This window comes from Diuraphis noxia, unplaced genomic scaffold, assembly GCF_037042655.1.
Source record: "Diuraphis noxia isolate RWA-SAM2 unplaced genomic scaffold, SU_Dnox_SAM2 contig0001, whole genome shotgun sequence".
Taxonomy (NCBI): Eukaryota; Metazoa; Arthropoda; class Insecta; order Hemiptera; family Aphididae; genus Diuraphis; species Diuraphis noxia.
Genome location: NW_028301711.1, coordinates 51,232,649 through 51,247,274, shown reverse-complemented (window position 1 = coordinate 51,247,274; position 14,626 = coordinate 51,232,649). Strand labels below are relative to the sequence as shown.

Genomic DNA, 14,626 nt, shown 5'->3' with positions numbered 1-14,626 from the left:
AGATTACAACGATGTGACGGATAATGTCCGCCGGCGAAATATTCAGTCGTGCACAATCGGACTAGGTGGTTGTCACACTGCGATTGCGTCGTACTATAACCGCCATGTTATTGTTGTTTTTATTATCTATTATCAATTTATCACCGAGACGCAGACTCTTACGCGCACAAAAACGCTGTTTATCATCATAATAACAATCCGGACGGTAGCAATTACGGCTGGGATCGGCGTTTCCGTCGGTAAAACTTGGGAAATAAATAGGAATTCGATTGACGCGTGCGTGCAAACAGCCCGTCGGACGAACGAACGGTTTTCACTGTCGACAAACGAAACGATGTCGTCGCGCTCAGGTTCATCCCTGGGAGGCGGCAGTGGCGGAGGTTTATCCGCCGGCCATCATAAGCTAGCCGAGAAGCTGAGCTTGATCAACGACCGGGGTGTGGGCATGCTCACACGGATCTACAACATCAAGAAGGTACGTGACCGTCTTTTGTATTCGCTCCTGTGCATGTGCTGTTATTTTGCTTTCACTATGAAGGCGGCGGTGTTGAGACCAGTAGAGTTAGAAATGTTAGAATTGCCATATCTTAATTAATTATGATAAAAGAATAGGTACCTATATGTTTTTGTGTATATCTGATTTAAAAACCGTTGACGTTTCACATTTTTTCAACGTTTATTTTCATACGCTAAATACATAGTTATCTTGTCCAATACATAAACTAAAACTCCTTTATTGGTAGGTTTAACTGAGTAGGTATTTTGAACGAAGAAATAAGCTTATGAGCTCAGAGATGACTCAAATACAATATGTTCTGATTTATTTATTGTTTCTCCTTTTTTAAATACTAACATTGTACCTAATACCTATAAATACTTAAAATGTTTAAAATCTCACTAATAATATTTGTATATTTTAGATTGTGCATATTCATAAAAATCCAATAAACCTAATCTTTGACTATGAAATAGCCAAAGATTATTTTGTTTATTTAGGTTAAAAAAATGCGTATAGATTTTTAAATGAATGAAAGTGAATCTCTGCTATTGTTTTAAAAAAAAATCTACACTGTAGATACACCAAAGTTAGTCTTTCATTTTATTAGGAATTTGTCATTTGTTGTTGATCAAATGTAAATATTTTCAATCAAATTTGAAATCTGGGTAAGAACATTATCTGTCTTTTTTTAGGATGTATTAAATTTTAAATTTGTTGGATATGCGCATTTTCTAATTATTCTTCACACACCTCATTACAAAATCGTAAGAAAAACCAATAAAAGAACACAAATAATGTTCCTACCTAAAAGTTTTATAATGGGACAATTCACTCTAATACCAAAATTAACAACATACTATTGAAACTAGTGAACAGAAATTTGCTAAGTAGTAGGGTTGGGTAAGATAGCCTTTAAGACAGTGACAACTCATGCGGGTGTGCTGTCTTCTTAAGTATAATTCTTAACACTATTTTTATGACAGGCATGTGGTGATGCCAAATCCAAGCCAGCGTTCCTGTCTGACAAAACACTTGAGTCTGCAATTAAATATATTGTGCGCAGGTTTCCCAATGTAGACATCAAAGGTGTAAGTATTTTTATTATATAATAGTAATAATAAGGCACTGCTTAAACAGTACAAATATTTGATGTTTTAATATTGACTCATTTTTTTGTGGGAATTTTTCAAACTTAAACAGCTTCAGGCCATTACACCCATACGTAGTGATATCATAAAATCATTGTCTTTATACTATTACACGTTTGTCGACCTTCTTGATTTCAAAGATCAGGTGTGTGAACTATTAACTACCATGGATGCATGTCAAGTAAATCTGGATATTGTAAGTTGCATAATATTTTCATTTTTCTTTTTTTACATTAAATTATTACTACCATTATTTACTTACATCACTAATGTTTGTTGACAATTATCATTTATTTTAATAGACGGTAAATTATGAGCTAACACGAGCCTACCTAGACTTAGTGGCCACATACGTAGCTCTCATGGTTTTATTATCACGTGTTGAAGATCGTAAAGCTGTGTTAGGTTTATTTAATGCTGCACATGAAATGGTACATAATCAGAGGTAATGTATTACTACTGACATATAAAATAAATAGCTTATTCTCACAATCCAGCAATTTAAAACCTTCAGTATCTCTTTATTCATCTTTTAATTTAACTCACAACAAAATATCACAGATAATGCAGTACCTATATTATATTTTGTATTTTTTTGTGTTTTGTAAGTTAATTTTTACTGTTATTTTATGTGATTTTTAGTTATACTTATTGTTAAAGAACTTTTGTCTATTAAATTAAACTTTAACAATTAATCACAGCATGAATATTTCTATACCAGTCCTATGTCATAGTTTTCCAATTTTTGGGTTTTCCACAATATAATAATAATCAAATAATGCCAGCCAATTAGAAATAATATAACCTATAATATAGACGAGAATATGGATGAATAGGGATGTGTATATCAAAAAACCCGTAATTATACTTATATTTTTAGTCATAATTTAGCATTGGTAAAATAGTATTAAGAGGATGCTACATCGACATTTTTTTGTCTCTGTCTTACAAACGAATAACATCGCAAATTTTACCCTCACAATTATATGTTTTACTTTGTAATTTCTAAAACTAGAGTGAATTACCTTTTATGAAATTAAAAAGCAAGAATATTATTTAGGAAATCTTGGAGGATCTTATTGATATTGTTCTTATTTTTAAGCAAGTTATGATCGTTTAAAAATGTACCAATAAAAAAAAACAGTTTAAAAGTTGGTCATACCTTAGGTACTTAAAAATAATAATATCAATAAAATCCTCAAAAATGCCCTAGATATTATTTTTACCTTTAAATTTTATGAGAGGTAAATTCACTCTAATTTTACAGAGTGAAATGTGTTAAGTGAACGTATAATTTGCCATGTTTGTCGCTTCCAAGGCGGAGATAATAAATGCTCGTATGGCATCCTCTTAATAAAATTGATTTATATTTACACTGTCCACCTTTTTATTTCCCAATATCAGTATTTTATTAATTTGTTTTACAGTGATCTGAGCTTCCCACGTCTTGGCCAAATGATTGTAGACTATGAACAACCAGTCCGTCGGTTAGCTGATGAATTTGTGCCACATACAAAGCTTTTATCTGGAGCTCTACGTTCCCTTTGGCCAGTGTATGTGCAGCGCAACTTGACAGCAGATAAGTGGAGGTAAAGACAATTTTATCTTTATTAATGCTGTGTTACTTTTCCTCCCTAGACTTGATATATTGTAGATTAATTAAATTATTATCCTAGGTCTGACCAGAAACTCAGTCTAGTAGGTAACCCAGCGCAACTACTGAAACCTTCATCTACAGACACTGTGTCTTGCGAGTATCTATCCTTAGAAACCATGGAACGTTGGATTATATGTAAGTATACATTTTCTATTTTTATTCTTTTGTTTCTCATTGATGTATTCTAGTTTTTATTGGGAATACCTACAATTTAAATTTAAAATGATAAATTGACTAATGTTTTCTTTTGTTTTCTTCTCGACAGTTGGCTTTTTGCTGTGCCATCAGACGTTGCAAATACCACCAAACCAGCAGCAACACAACCAAGATGGCAATGTAGCTCATAAATTGTGGTTAGCTGCACTGGAGTCAAATTGGTCAATTGCCTTGTTTAGAGATGAAACTGTACCGATTCACTCATTCGTTCAGTCATTTTTTGATACATTGAAGGGTTATGGAAAAAGAGTATCTGAAGTTAAAGAGGCACATACACATGCTACACAAAAAGCGTTAGTTTTAATAGTTTCTAATATTGAAAATATCTAATGTAATAATTTATGTAATTCATTATATCACATTTTAGGGTGTACAGACACCGTGAACGTCGTAAGTACTTACGTACGGCACTTAAAGAATTGGCACTAATACTAACCGATCAGCCTGGGTTGTTGGGCCCAAAAGTCCTGCTGGTATTTATTGGGCTAAGCTTAGCCCGAGATGAAGTATGCTGGTTGCTGCGACATGGTGCACCTAATTCTGGAGGTGGTAACAGTCAAAAGGGAACAGGGACAGGTACAGGAGGTACTGGAAAATCTAATTCCAGTGGAAAATCATCCGGTGTAGAAGACCTTTTAGTTGACAGGCAGCTTCCTGAGTTACTGTTTCATATGGAGGAGCTTCGGAGTGAGTTATCAAAATTCTTGCATAAATGTTTTTTTTAAAATATAAACTAAAATAGTAATAAGTAGTACAATTAGTACAATAAATTGTAAGAACAGAACAATTATGACAATAAAAAATATATAATTATTTAATTATCTGGATAAAATATTTTTTTTAAATTACATTAATACTATAAATGTCAAATAAATTTTTAAAAAAGTGGGCATTTGGGTATCGCTCTGCTGTATAGTAGAGATGGAGAAAAGGTCACTATAATGGATATGTTAAATTTGAATCGATGACAAGTATCATTGTATACGAAAAACGATTCTGAACGGAGACGATTTGTCAGTCTAGGATATATTATATTACCTATATTTTTATATGCTCACAAAATGTTTTCTATATTGACTCTGGAGTTTTTTTTACAGTTATTTGAAGAAAAAGTTATGGAGAACCTTGTGTTGGGTTTTTTAATCTTAAGCATAAATCACAACAATTTTATGAATTTTCAACTTCATAATTCTATGCAAATTTTCGCGATTTTGACATATTTCGTAAACATTTGAACTTTAAATGCTTATAAACAAAAATTGTGACTAACGATTTTTAATTTTTCTTTTACTACGATAAGTACAACTTATGATAAACCCTGTATTAAATTTTAAAGATTTTTGGACAGCCAAATTTTTTTTAGGCATTTCAAAAAAAAAAATCGAAAATTTCAATTGTCTCTAAATAGCTTTAAACAAAATTGAAATATTTTGAAAATTTAATTGCAAATAAATAAAGCTAATACAAATATTTTGTGAAAATTTCAAATATTTACAATGGTTCTTTTTTTTGTTATAGCAAAATAAAGAAATCGATTTTGTTGAAAACTTATCATGCGTCAAAATTCTTTTTATTTTTTACTTTTTTAGTGTTATCCTTGACGCTTTTGAAAACTATTAGAAATTTTATTTTTAACCACCCAAAGTACGTACTAGATGTATTCTCCTTTTTAAAAAAGGGTAGAAGTAATAAATCAAAGCATTATTTCTATTCCAAAATGTGATGACAGACACAAAAAAAACATACATCATTGTAAAATCAATACATTCCTCACGTCTACAGAATCTAAAAAGGCGGCGGGTAAGTCGTGGATGTCTCTCTGCTGTACAGTAGGTTACAAGTGGGTTACTGTAATGGATGGAATTAAATTTGAATCCAATGATTTTATATCATTGTATGCGAAAAACGATTCTGAGCGAAGACGGTTTATCTGTCTAGAATATATTATAGATTAGATAGAAAATTTTTTATGAATTTCTAGCTTAAAATATTTTGTGAATTTTTGTGATTTTCATGTATTTTGTCAAAATTCAAACTTTGAATGCTTATAAAAAAAAAATTGTGACTATGAATTTATTTTATTTTTCAACTGCTATTGTAACAATATGTTACGAGCCTTGTATTAAATTTTCAAGCTTTTCTGCCTTAACAAATAAATTTTTATCGATATTAATTTAAAAAAAACTAATAATGATCGAAAATTTCAAATGCCTATGAATAGCTCAACTTAAGTCGAAAATTTTTGAAAATTGCATGGTGGATAGAATATACTTATATAAACATTCGGTGAAAATTGCATGTATCTATGGTCATTTGTTTTAAAGTTACATCAAAAACCAAAATCGATTTTGTCGAAAAATGAGTGTGCGTAAAATTTCCCGTTTTTCCCATAATTTTTAGTTTGTTATTCTCGATTATTTAGAAAAGTATTAAGAATGGTAAAATCATGGTAAAATCAATATACATTCATCGCTCTGCTCAGAATCTAAAATGTTAACAATTTTTAAAAGGCTATACAATTTGTTGTTAGAAAAACAAGAGTTTATTAATATTTTGTATTATTTAGAATTTAAATTTTTATACATATGTAATTATTTTAGAATTTTGTTGTACTTAAGTTCTAAATTTTGGATTATTATATTGAAATAAATTTCTTGTACAAGTACCTAATTAATGAGTATAGAACTTATGGTAAATGTATGTGTTCACATACATTGATATGTATTATTGAAATATATTATAATATATACATCATTCATGTAGATGTTGTCGCAATCCTAAAATAATTATTGTATTTTATTTTAATTATTTTGATTTATGATCAATTAAAATTAAAAAAAGTTTAGAATGTGGATAGAACCTGTTGAAAGTTGACAAATTACAATGCTGATAATTTATTTACACAAAATCTATTTACCTATTTATTTCTTAGAACATTTAAAATATGAAATTGATAAATTTAATTATTCAAAAATGAATAAACTATTTAGTTAGGTATATTATAATACCAACATTGTATATAAGTGTTTATTAAAATAATAATTTGTTTTGTGTATACAATATATAATTAATTAATTAATTAATTAATTATATAAATCTTTAAAAACATAATTTTACTTAGATCATTTAATTATTATTTATCTTAGTTAACAGCTCAGTTAGTAAAATAATTTTTGTTTATCTAGAAAAGGTAAAAATCTACTTATCTAGACAAAATACTACACTAGCTTATCAATACATTTTTTTGTAACAATTTTAGTAATTGATTTTTGTCAACAGTTTTATGAATTTTTATTAATTCTAGGGGTATCATTTTAATTGCTCTTTGTCATAACTTTTTAGTGCTAGTGCGTAAGTACAGTCAGGTTGTACAACGTTATTATGTTCAGTACTTGGTTGGATATGATGCTGTCCAATTGGCTCAATCTATACAGTCTGTTTATGGAAATCAGCAAGATCAACAACATTATCAGCAGGATCCTTCTTATGTAATTCTCCAGTCTATTGTGCATACTGTGTCTGCATTGTCAGTTAAACAAGGTACTCAACCACTTTATTTTAATTTTTACTTATTTGTTAATTTTTAACTGCAACTAAATAGTGGAGGACAATGAGCTATTTGACTTGCGTGCTCTGCGTCTCGACTGGTTCCGAGTTCAAGCCTACTGTTCATCTGCTGGATCCAGTGGTGGTGGTGGTGGATACAACAGCAACAATTCAAAACTGAACCTTTTTGATCACCGTCAGCTAGCTTCCCAGCTTGACACTGCAGCGCACCATACACGCATGGTGGATTATCTTGATGAAATGCTCGTTGATACTTCTGATTTGTCACTATTTTGGTATATTATTTATCATGTGTTATGTACTTTTGTGTAATGCTGATGCATGGCTGCTGTTCATATTAGTCAACTAACTAACATTCAGTTAAATTATAGATTTTATTTTATTATATTTCTATGTAATAAAAATCAAAAGCTGTTAGTTTGTCATAAACTCAAAGACAACTTAGGCAATTTGGCAAATTTTTCTTTTTTTTTCATAAATGTTAGGAAAATGTATGATATGAAAGACAATGTTAGAAAAATCTGCTGAAAAAGTAAAAATACAATGGTGGCACCATCAGTCCAGAAAATTAAATAATTTGCTATACAATTCTGTTATTTTTTTCATAGTTACTTAACCAATTTAAAAAAAGTATTTCACCTAATCAAAGCTAAGATTATAAGTCAAAATTAATTAGAACAGTGTAATACATTAATTATAAATGTCAAGAATTTAATCATCGCTTGTATAAGTTATTCTAATTTTACTGATGTTATTTGGTCATTACTCATTAGTGAACAGAAGATTATAAATAAAAATCTAATTATAAATTTCTATAATATTATTGGTTTTGTATATGTATCTTGGTAGCTTCTACAATAAAACGTTTGAGGATCAATTTCATATGTGTCTCGAGTTTCCAGCTCAGAATCGGTACATTATTGCGTTTCCACTAGTTTGTGGGCATTTTCAATCATGTGCGCATGAACTCTGCCCTGAAGAGGTAATTTTTTAATACATTATTCCCCTCATTACATTATACAAATATACTTGAAACATTATTTATGTAATCCAATTATTGATTGTTATTAGCGCCACCACATTCGCGAACGCAGTCTGTCAGTGGTTAATATGTTTCTAGATGATATGGCTAAGGAAGCTAAGAACATTCTGACAACTGTGTGTGATGAACAGTGCACAATGAGTGATCGGCTTCTGCCCAAACACTGTGCATTGCTGATTGCACAAGCAGTAAACCGAAAGAAAAAAGACAAATCTACATCCAGCAAAGGAAAAAACGCAGGAGCTTCTATGTTACTTGGGGGAGCAGGTGATGACAATGACAGACCAGGGTCAGAAAGTTATCGTAAGACACGCGAGGAATTGACCACGTTAGTTACTACTATAAATAAGTAATATTATTCTAAAATATTCAATAAAAATGTATTAAAAAAATATTATATATAATTAGTTGTATTTATTTTTAAAATTTTAAAATTGCTAATATATTATTTTACACGTATTGGTAACTCATAATATTATGGTTTATTCATTCATCTTTTACATGACAGGATGGACAAACTACACATGGCCCTTACCGAATTATGCTATGCTTTAAATTACTGTGCTACGATAAATGTGTGGGAATATACGTTTGCACCACGTGAGTACTTGCACCAACATCTAGAAACGCGATTTGGTCGAGCTCTGGTGGGCATGGCCATGTTTAATGCTGACACGGGTGACATTGCCAAACCGTCAGAATTACTAGCCAGTGTTCGGGCCTACATGAGCGTTTTACAAACTGTTGAAAACTATGGTATTACACGATCACCACAATATATTACTGCTATGTTATCTAATCTAGTTTTTTTTTTTAATCTAATGTAGTTCATATTGATGTAACAAGAGTTTTCAACAATGCGTTACTACAACAAACTCAGCATGCTGACAGCCACGGTGACAAAACTATCGCATCATCGTACACTCAGTGGTAACTTGTTTTTGCTTTTGAAAAATATAAATTACAGTAGTTTTTACTAAGCCTGGGCATAAACGAGTTAAAAAGTTGAAGTTAAGTTAATTTTAACTTTTTAAAATTTAATTTTCATTTACTTAACTTTTTAACCTAACTTATTTTCATTAATATAAACTCAATTAATAACGAGTTACTTTTAATCAAATTCAAAGTTAATTTATAAATAATTAAATTAATTAATAATTAATAAACAAAATACAATTATCATTTATAATGTATATTACATAACTTCATAGAATAGGAAACTATAAATATAGTTAAAATTATTTTCTTGTTTCATTAACCAGAATTCTTCAAGAAAAATGAATTAAGTAAATACATTTAGACATAGCAATAGCCATATGTAGGTTAGGTGTATATTATATTTAATATTATAATATTTAGGTGTTTCGTATATATTTAAAGATATACCATATCATACTGCAGCATATGGGTAGTATATTATAATAATAACAATAATTATACTAATAACTAATAATTGATGTGATAATAAATTATTATATTGTTTTAGATAGGTGCAAATCACAAATGTAAAATTTTTAAAAACATTTAATTTAATGTTTTCGTCCTAAATAAGTTATTTTTATATTAAATCTAATTTGGTTATGCATATACATTCTGTATGCTTTTGGTAACTAATATACAATTATAATCACCAGTACCTAATAGTTTAAATGTTTAATTCTATATTTCTATGTATAGAAAAGCTATTGCCTATTTTCTGTGTTCAATAATATTTATGATTTTTATTATTTTAAACCATATTACTAGGTATACATAATATAATATGTAGATATTAAAAACATAATAATAATAATATCAACTTCACTTAAGTTAACAAGTTTCTTGAAAATGTTCATATAACTTTTAACTTAACAGTTTAACCTAATTTTTCTTTTTAAACTTAGTTAACTTCAAACATTTTAAAATGTTCGACTTTCCATCGACTTAACTCGATTAAAAAGTATCATTAACTTGCCCCAGGCTTGGTTTTACTTTTGGATATGCAATTCACATAACTCCCTTCTTACTGTTAACTGCTACAATAAGACAAATGTTGTACTAATTTTAGTTTTGCCTACTGCTTACAGGTATTCTGAAGTTTTATTACGTCGGGTGAGTGCTGGTAACATTTGTTATTCACCAAATCAACGAGCGTTTGTTAGTCTTACCGCAGACGGTGCAGTCCCATTTAATGCAGAAGAGTTTAGTGACATTAGTGAGTTGCGAGCTCTTGCTGAACTTGTAGGCCCCTATGGAATGAAATTGCTCAATGAGACGCTGACATGGCATGTAGCCAGTCAGGTGCAAGAACTAAAAGTAAGTTGTTGGAATTCATATTAACAAATATTGGATCAGTAATGTTGACTTACGTTTGAATCAAGCAATTAATCAACTTTTTTAACTCCTAGAAACTAGTAGCTGCTAATCGTGAAGTTTTGCTGGCACTTCGCACAAATTTTGACAAACCTGATGTGATGAAAACCGAATTCAAGAAGTTACAGCGTGAGTTTCATTGTTCTTAATAAGTGATACTTGATTATTCAGTTAATTTTGGTTTAATTGTTTTAAGATGTGGACAATGTGCTTCAGCGCATGACTATTGTGGGTGTGATCTTGAGTTTTCGACAGCTAGCTCAGTCGGCACTTCGTGATGTCCTTGAAGATCGTGTCCCCTTTTTGTTGGCCAGTGTCCAGGATTATCATCAACAGCATCAACTCCGTGTTGGTGGTGTAATGGGTAATGGTGGTATCAATGGAGTTGGAGGAGTAGTGGTAGGAGGAACTGGCAGTGTCAATGGAGCGAGTGCAACTGCTGACACTATGGTGAGTAATAAAAAAAAACACATTAATATATGCATTGCACATTGATATTTTTAATATTAAAAATAATGTGTATACCATTTTGTTGCAGCTCGTCAATGAAATGGCTTCAGCTGCAGGCTTGGAATGTGCTGTAGACCCAGCGCTGGCAGCTGCACTACGTAATCAAAAGACAGGTATTTTATGACTTAGGATGTTCTCAGGGCTGAACTTATCTCAATATATCGACCAATTACCAAAATAGAACCTTTTTTGTTTTTTTATCAACTAAAATACATCATTTTATTTATTAATATATTTACTTAAAAAAGTAACAATTATTCTTATCATTAAAATATTCTTATAATAAAAACATTTAACAATGTGACAAACTTAATTTTGTGCAAGTAATCAAATAAGTATACTATAGTCCATTGACTGTAATTTTAATAATTTTCAACTCCTTTGAACCCCGAAAAATAATGTTCTGCCCAACAATTAAATCTATATTTGAACTGAAGTGCTGTTTGGATAAATATATATTAAATCTTCCTCTAATTTTGTATTCACATAGTTCTATTGATAATATATTTTTTTTCTCCTTTTGAAACCTCATCAGTTGAGCCCACACTCATATTATGTAAATGCATATTCTTATACAATTCAACTAAAATAATTTTGTTTATAAATGTATTCATAATGTTTAGATTCCATGGTAATTTTTTTTTCTTCATATATTTGCTTATTTGAATAAAAATACATATTCTATAATTATCACCATTAGGTGATGTATGCTTACTTTTTTATGATTATATTTATTTATTTATTTTTTTATTTATATGCTAAATGTAAAACTAAATTTATTAAATTTGCCATAATTTTTTTTTTTTATTCAAGTTTTTACATTTTCCTTTGTTTTTTGGGCACTAGGCAGCTGTTTTGTTTGACTAGGTAGAAATCGTATTCTGGATGTACTACTTATTAATACTTCAAAACAATGCATTTCATTTTTACAGCTGATGAGCATGATGAACATCTAACTGCATGTTTACTCATGGTTTTTGTTGCTGTCTCGGTGCCCAAGTTGGCGCGATCTGAACACTCATTTTACCGTGCTTCATTGGAAGGGCATGCCAACAATGTGCACTGTGTAGCAGCTGCTGTAAATGCTGTGTTTGGAGCACTATTTACTGTTTGTTCTGCGGGTGTAGGATCAGGAACTGGTACTGGAGCTGATCCAACTTCAGTTGCCGCAGCAGGAAGCGATATTGAAGACCGTATGAAAGAATTCCTGGCTGTAAGTTAAACAAATTCAACTACCCTACTTCTATCTATTATAATAATTATGCTATCTACCTCCATCACTTACGTTAATTAACAGTGAAAATTCCAGATATCTTTTATAGCAATATGCATTTTAAAATTTATGTGCCTTATGTAATTTAGCTTGCATCATCCAGTCTGCTGCGTCTTGGCCAAGAAGCTGACCGTGACACTGTGCGTAACCGCGAGTCTGTTTACCTTTTACTAGATCAGGTACATCAGTATGCACTTCATCATTTCCAATCTTCATAATATTATAATTTTTATACCATTACACAAATATTACTTGTTTTGACAGATTGTTCAAGAATCACCATTTCTCACAATGGATCTCCTAGAATCATGTTTCCCATATGCTCTGATAAGAAATGCGTACCATGCTGTCTATAAAATTGAGCATCATCAGCACGGTGGTCATTCATCGTCTTCGCACCAAATATAATCAGTTACTTCCACTGAATCACTCATATCTCATGTATTACAATAATGATTTTTTGTTGATAAATTGTTTGATCAGTAAATTTTTCCCATAAATTATTATATATGTAAAATGTGTCATTCCACATTCACACCTAGAACCCTTATAATAATAATGACAATAGCACAACACACTATTTAATAATTAATAATATGTTATTACTCTTATTGTTTATCTCAATATTTGTATCATTATTGTATTATTTAATCTCTTAGTTTTATTATTTATTTATTTATTTATTTATTATAATTTTAAAAGTGATTTTTATATTTTTAAGTTATGCGAGCCAGCCTCAGAATAATTTACATAATGCAAATTCTTATACCATAACAATTACTAGTGTTCATTATTAAGTGATGCATCTGAGCTATTGTCAGTTTATATTTAATATTAACTATTTATCCTATTTTGTAGAATTTTTTAGACATAATTATTATTGTTTTTAATAATTGTTAGTATAACAAATAAATACAAAAATACATTATTATTTTTCATTCTGATTATTGGTAACTCAAAATATACCTCGACATTTTCTTTAAATTTTATAAGAAAATGTTATTTTATCTGTACATATTATACAAAATACCTTTTAGAGTTATTTGTATAAAACCATAAAGAATACATTTATCTTCGATTAATTAAATAATTTTACAATATTTCATTACACTTCATTGTGTTGAATAATATAACAGATTAAGTTTTGTTGTTTTATTTAATTTCAAATTTCTTATGAATTTATAATTTTTTAAATCAGATTTTGTATTCAAACTTTATATAATTTCCACTAGAAGATGGCATTTCAATCAAATAACAATTATGTTTAAAAAATATGGAAATAACATATTATTTTTATTAATATTTAATCTTATATATTATATTGGTAATTGCATTGTAATTTATAACACTATGTTTTAAGACTTTTGTGTATTGTTAAGCGCATATCAATTTAAATGATTAGAAGTACTAAATATTCAATAATGTTAATATTTTACTAAAACAGGTTATATGTATACAATAAGCCTAATTTATGGTCATAATATTTATAATTCATTAAATAGTATCATTTGATTAAGAGGGGCTACACCTGGCATGTGTTATCTCCATCTTACAAGTGAATAATATAGCAAAAACTGTTTTGAATAGATATTAAGCCGCTCCTGTCTTGTCGCACTATGATCAAATATCAATATGCAAGAAAATGGTGATTCTGTACGATTTCCATCAAGAGTAAATGTACTCCAAAACTTAGTTTTTAAGTGATAATAAACTTTTATGTATTAACAATAATTAAAATCAACATACATTTTTTTTTTTTTTATTAAATTCCTAAACACCAATTGTGCACCAAGTATGAGGTTAAAATGTATTTAAAAAAACCACTACTTCCCTGAATACCCAATATTTAACCGCCCAAGTTACAAAATGATTGCACCGAAGCTCTTAAGTAGTCAAAGTTAAAAATATTTTCGGTTGGTAAATAGTTTAGTTTTTTATTTGTTTTTCTCCAAGAAGAACGTCCCTATCGACGACGGTGTTCATGCACCCGACAATATCCGAATAATCGGAACGTTCTCCAACGACCAACATGCAAGACTTCAGCAATGACTTTCGGTGTCCGCTAGGCTCCAAGATCAACCCGGTTAAGAAGAATGAGATGTGGTGAGAACACTCCCTGACCATGAATATTTTATCACTATTATTATAGCATGAGTGTAACAACGTACTTATAACCAACAACGTATGATCATAATATAACGTGTACATGTACATAACCTACATATACAGGGTGATTCTTTTATCAAACAACACTTATATGGTGTTCGTGTGTAATACCACCTAACATACACCTATACAGGGGCGGACTGGGCCTGGTGTGCTACGGCACACTAGCACACCTGGCCGGCTCAATATATGGGCC

General features: G+C 30.0%; 1 protein-coding gene across 1 annotated transcript; it reads left to right on the top strand.

Annotated features, from left to right (window-relative positions):
* The first annotated feature begins 93 nt into the window (after positions 1 to 93).
* On the top strand, positions 94 to 14,005 carry Hem (Nck associated protein 1 Hem). Its single transcript, XM_015519331.2, has 21 exons — positions 94 to 475; positions 1,483 to 1,587; positions 1,700 to 1,843; positions 1,950 to 2,092; positions 3,075 to 3,236; positions 3,324 to 3,439; positions 3,570 to 3,813; positions 3,888 to 4,207; positions 6,863 to 7,060; positions 7,122 to 7,362; positions 7,937 to 8,069; positions 8,159 to 8,457; positions 8,638 to 8,885; positions 8,957 to 9,059; positions 10,196 to 10,424; positions 10,517 to 10,610; positions 10,678 to 10,931; positions 11,020 to 11,104; positions 11,924 to 12,204; positions 12,354 to 12,443; positions 12,529 to 14,005. Exons 1-21 carry the CDS (start codon positions 335 to 337, stop codon positions 12,670 to 12,672), a joined length of 3,774 nt encoding a protein of 1,257 aa, XP_015374817.2. The 5' UTR covers positions 94 to 334; the 3' UTR covers positions 12,673 to 14,005.
* Positions 14,006 to 14,626: the final 621 nt, after the last annotated feature.

What these genes read in the sequence shown, in the direction of transcription:
- Hem (XM_015519331.2), top strand. Translation starts at nt 335, where the DNA reads ATGTCGTCGCGCTCAGGTTCATCCCTGGGAGGCGGCAGTGGCGGAGGT. An exon ending in GTCAAGTAAATCTGGATATT is followed by an intron (nt 1,844 to 1,949) that starts GTAAGTTGCATA and finishes TTATTTTAATAG; the next exon opens with ACGGTAAATTATGAGCTAAC. An exon ending in ACACATGCTACACAAAAAGC is followed by an intron (nt 3,814 to 3,887) that starts GTTAGTTTTAAT and finishes ATCACATTTTAG; the next exon opens with GGTGTACAGACACCGTGAAC.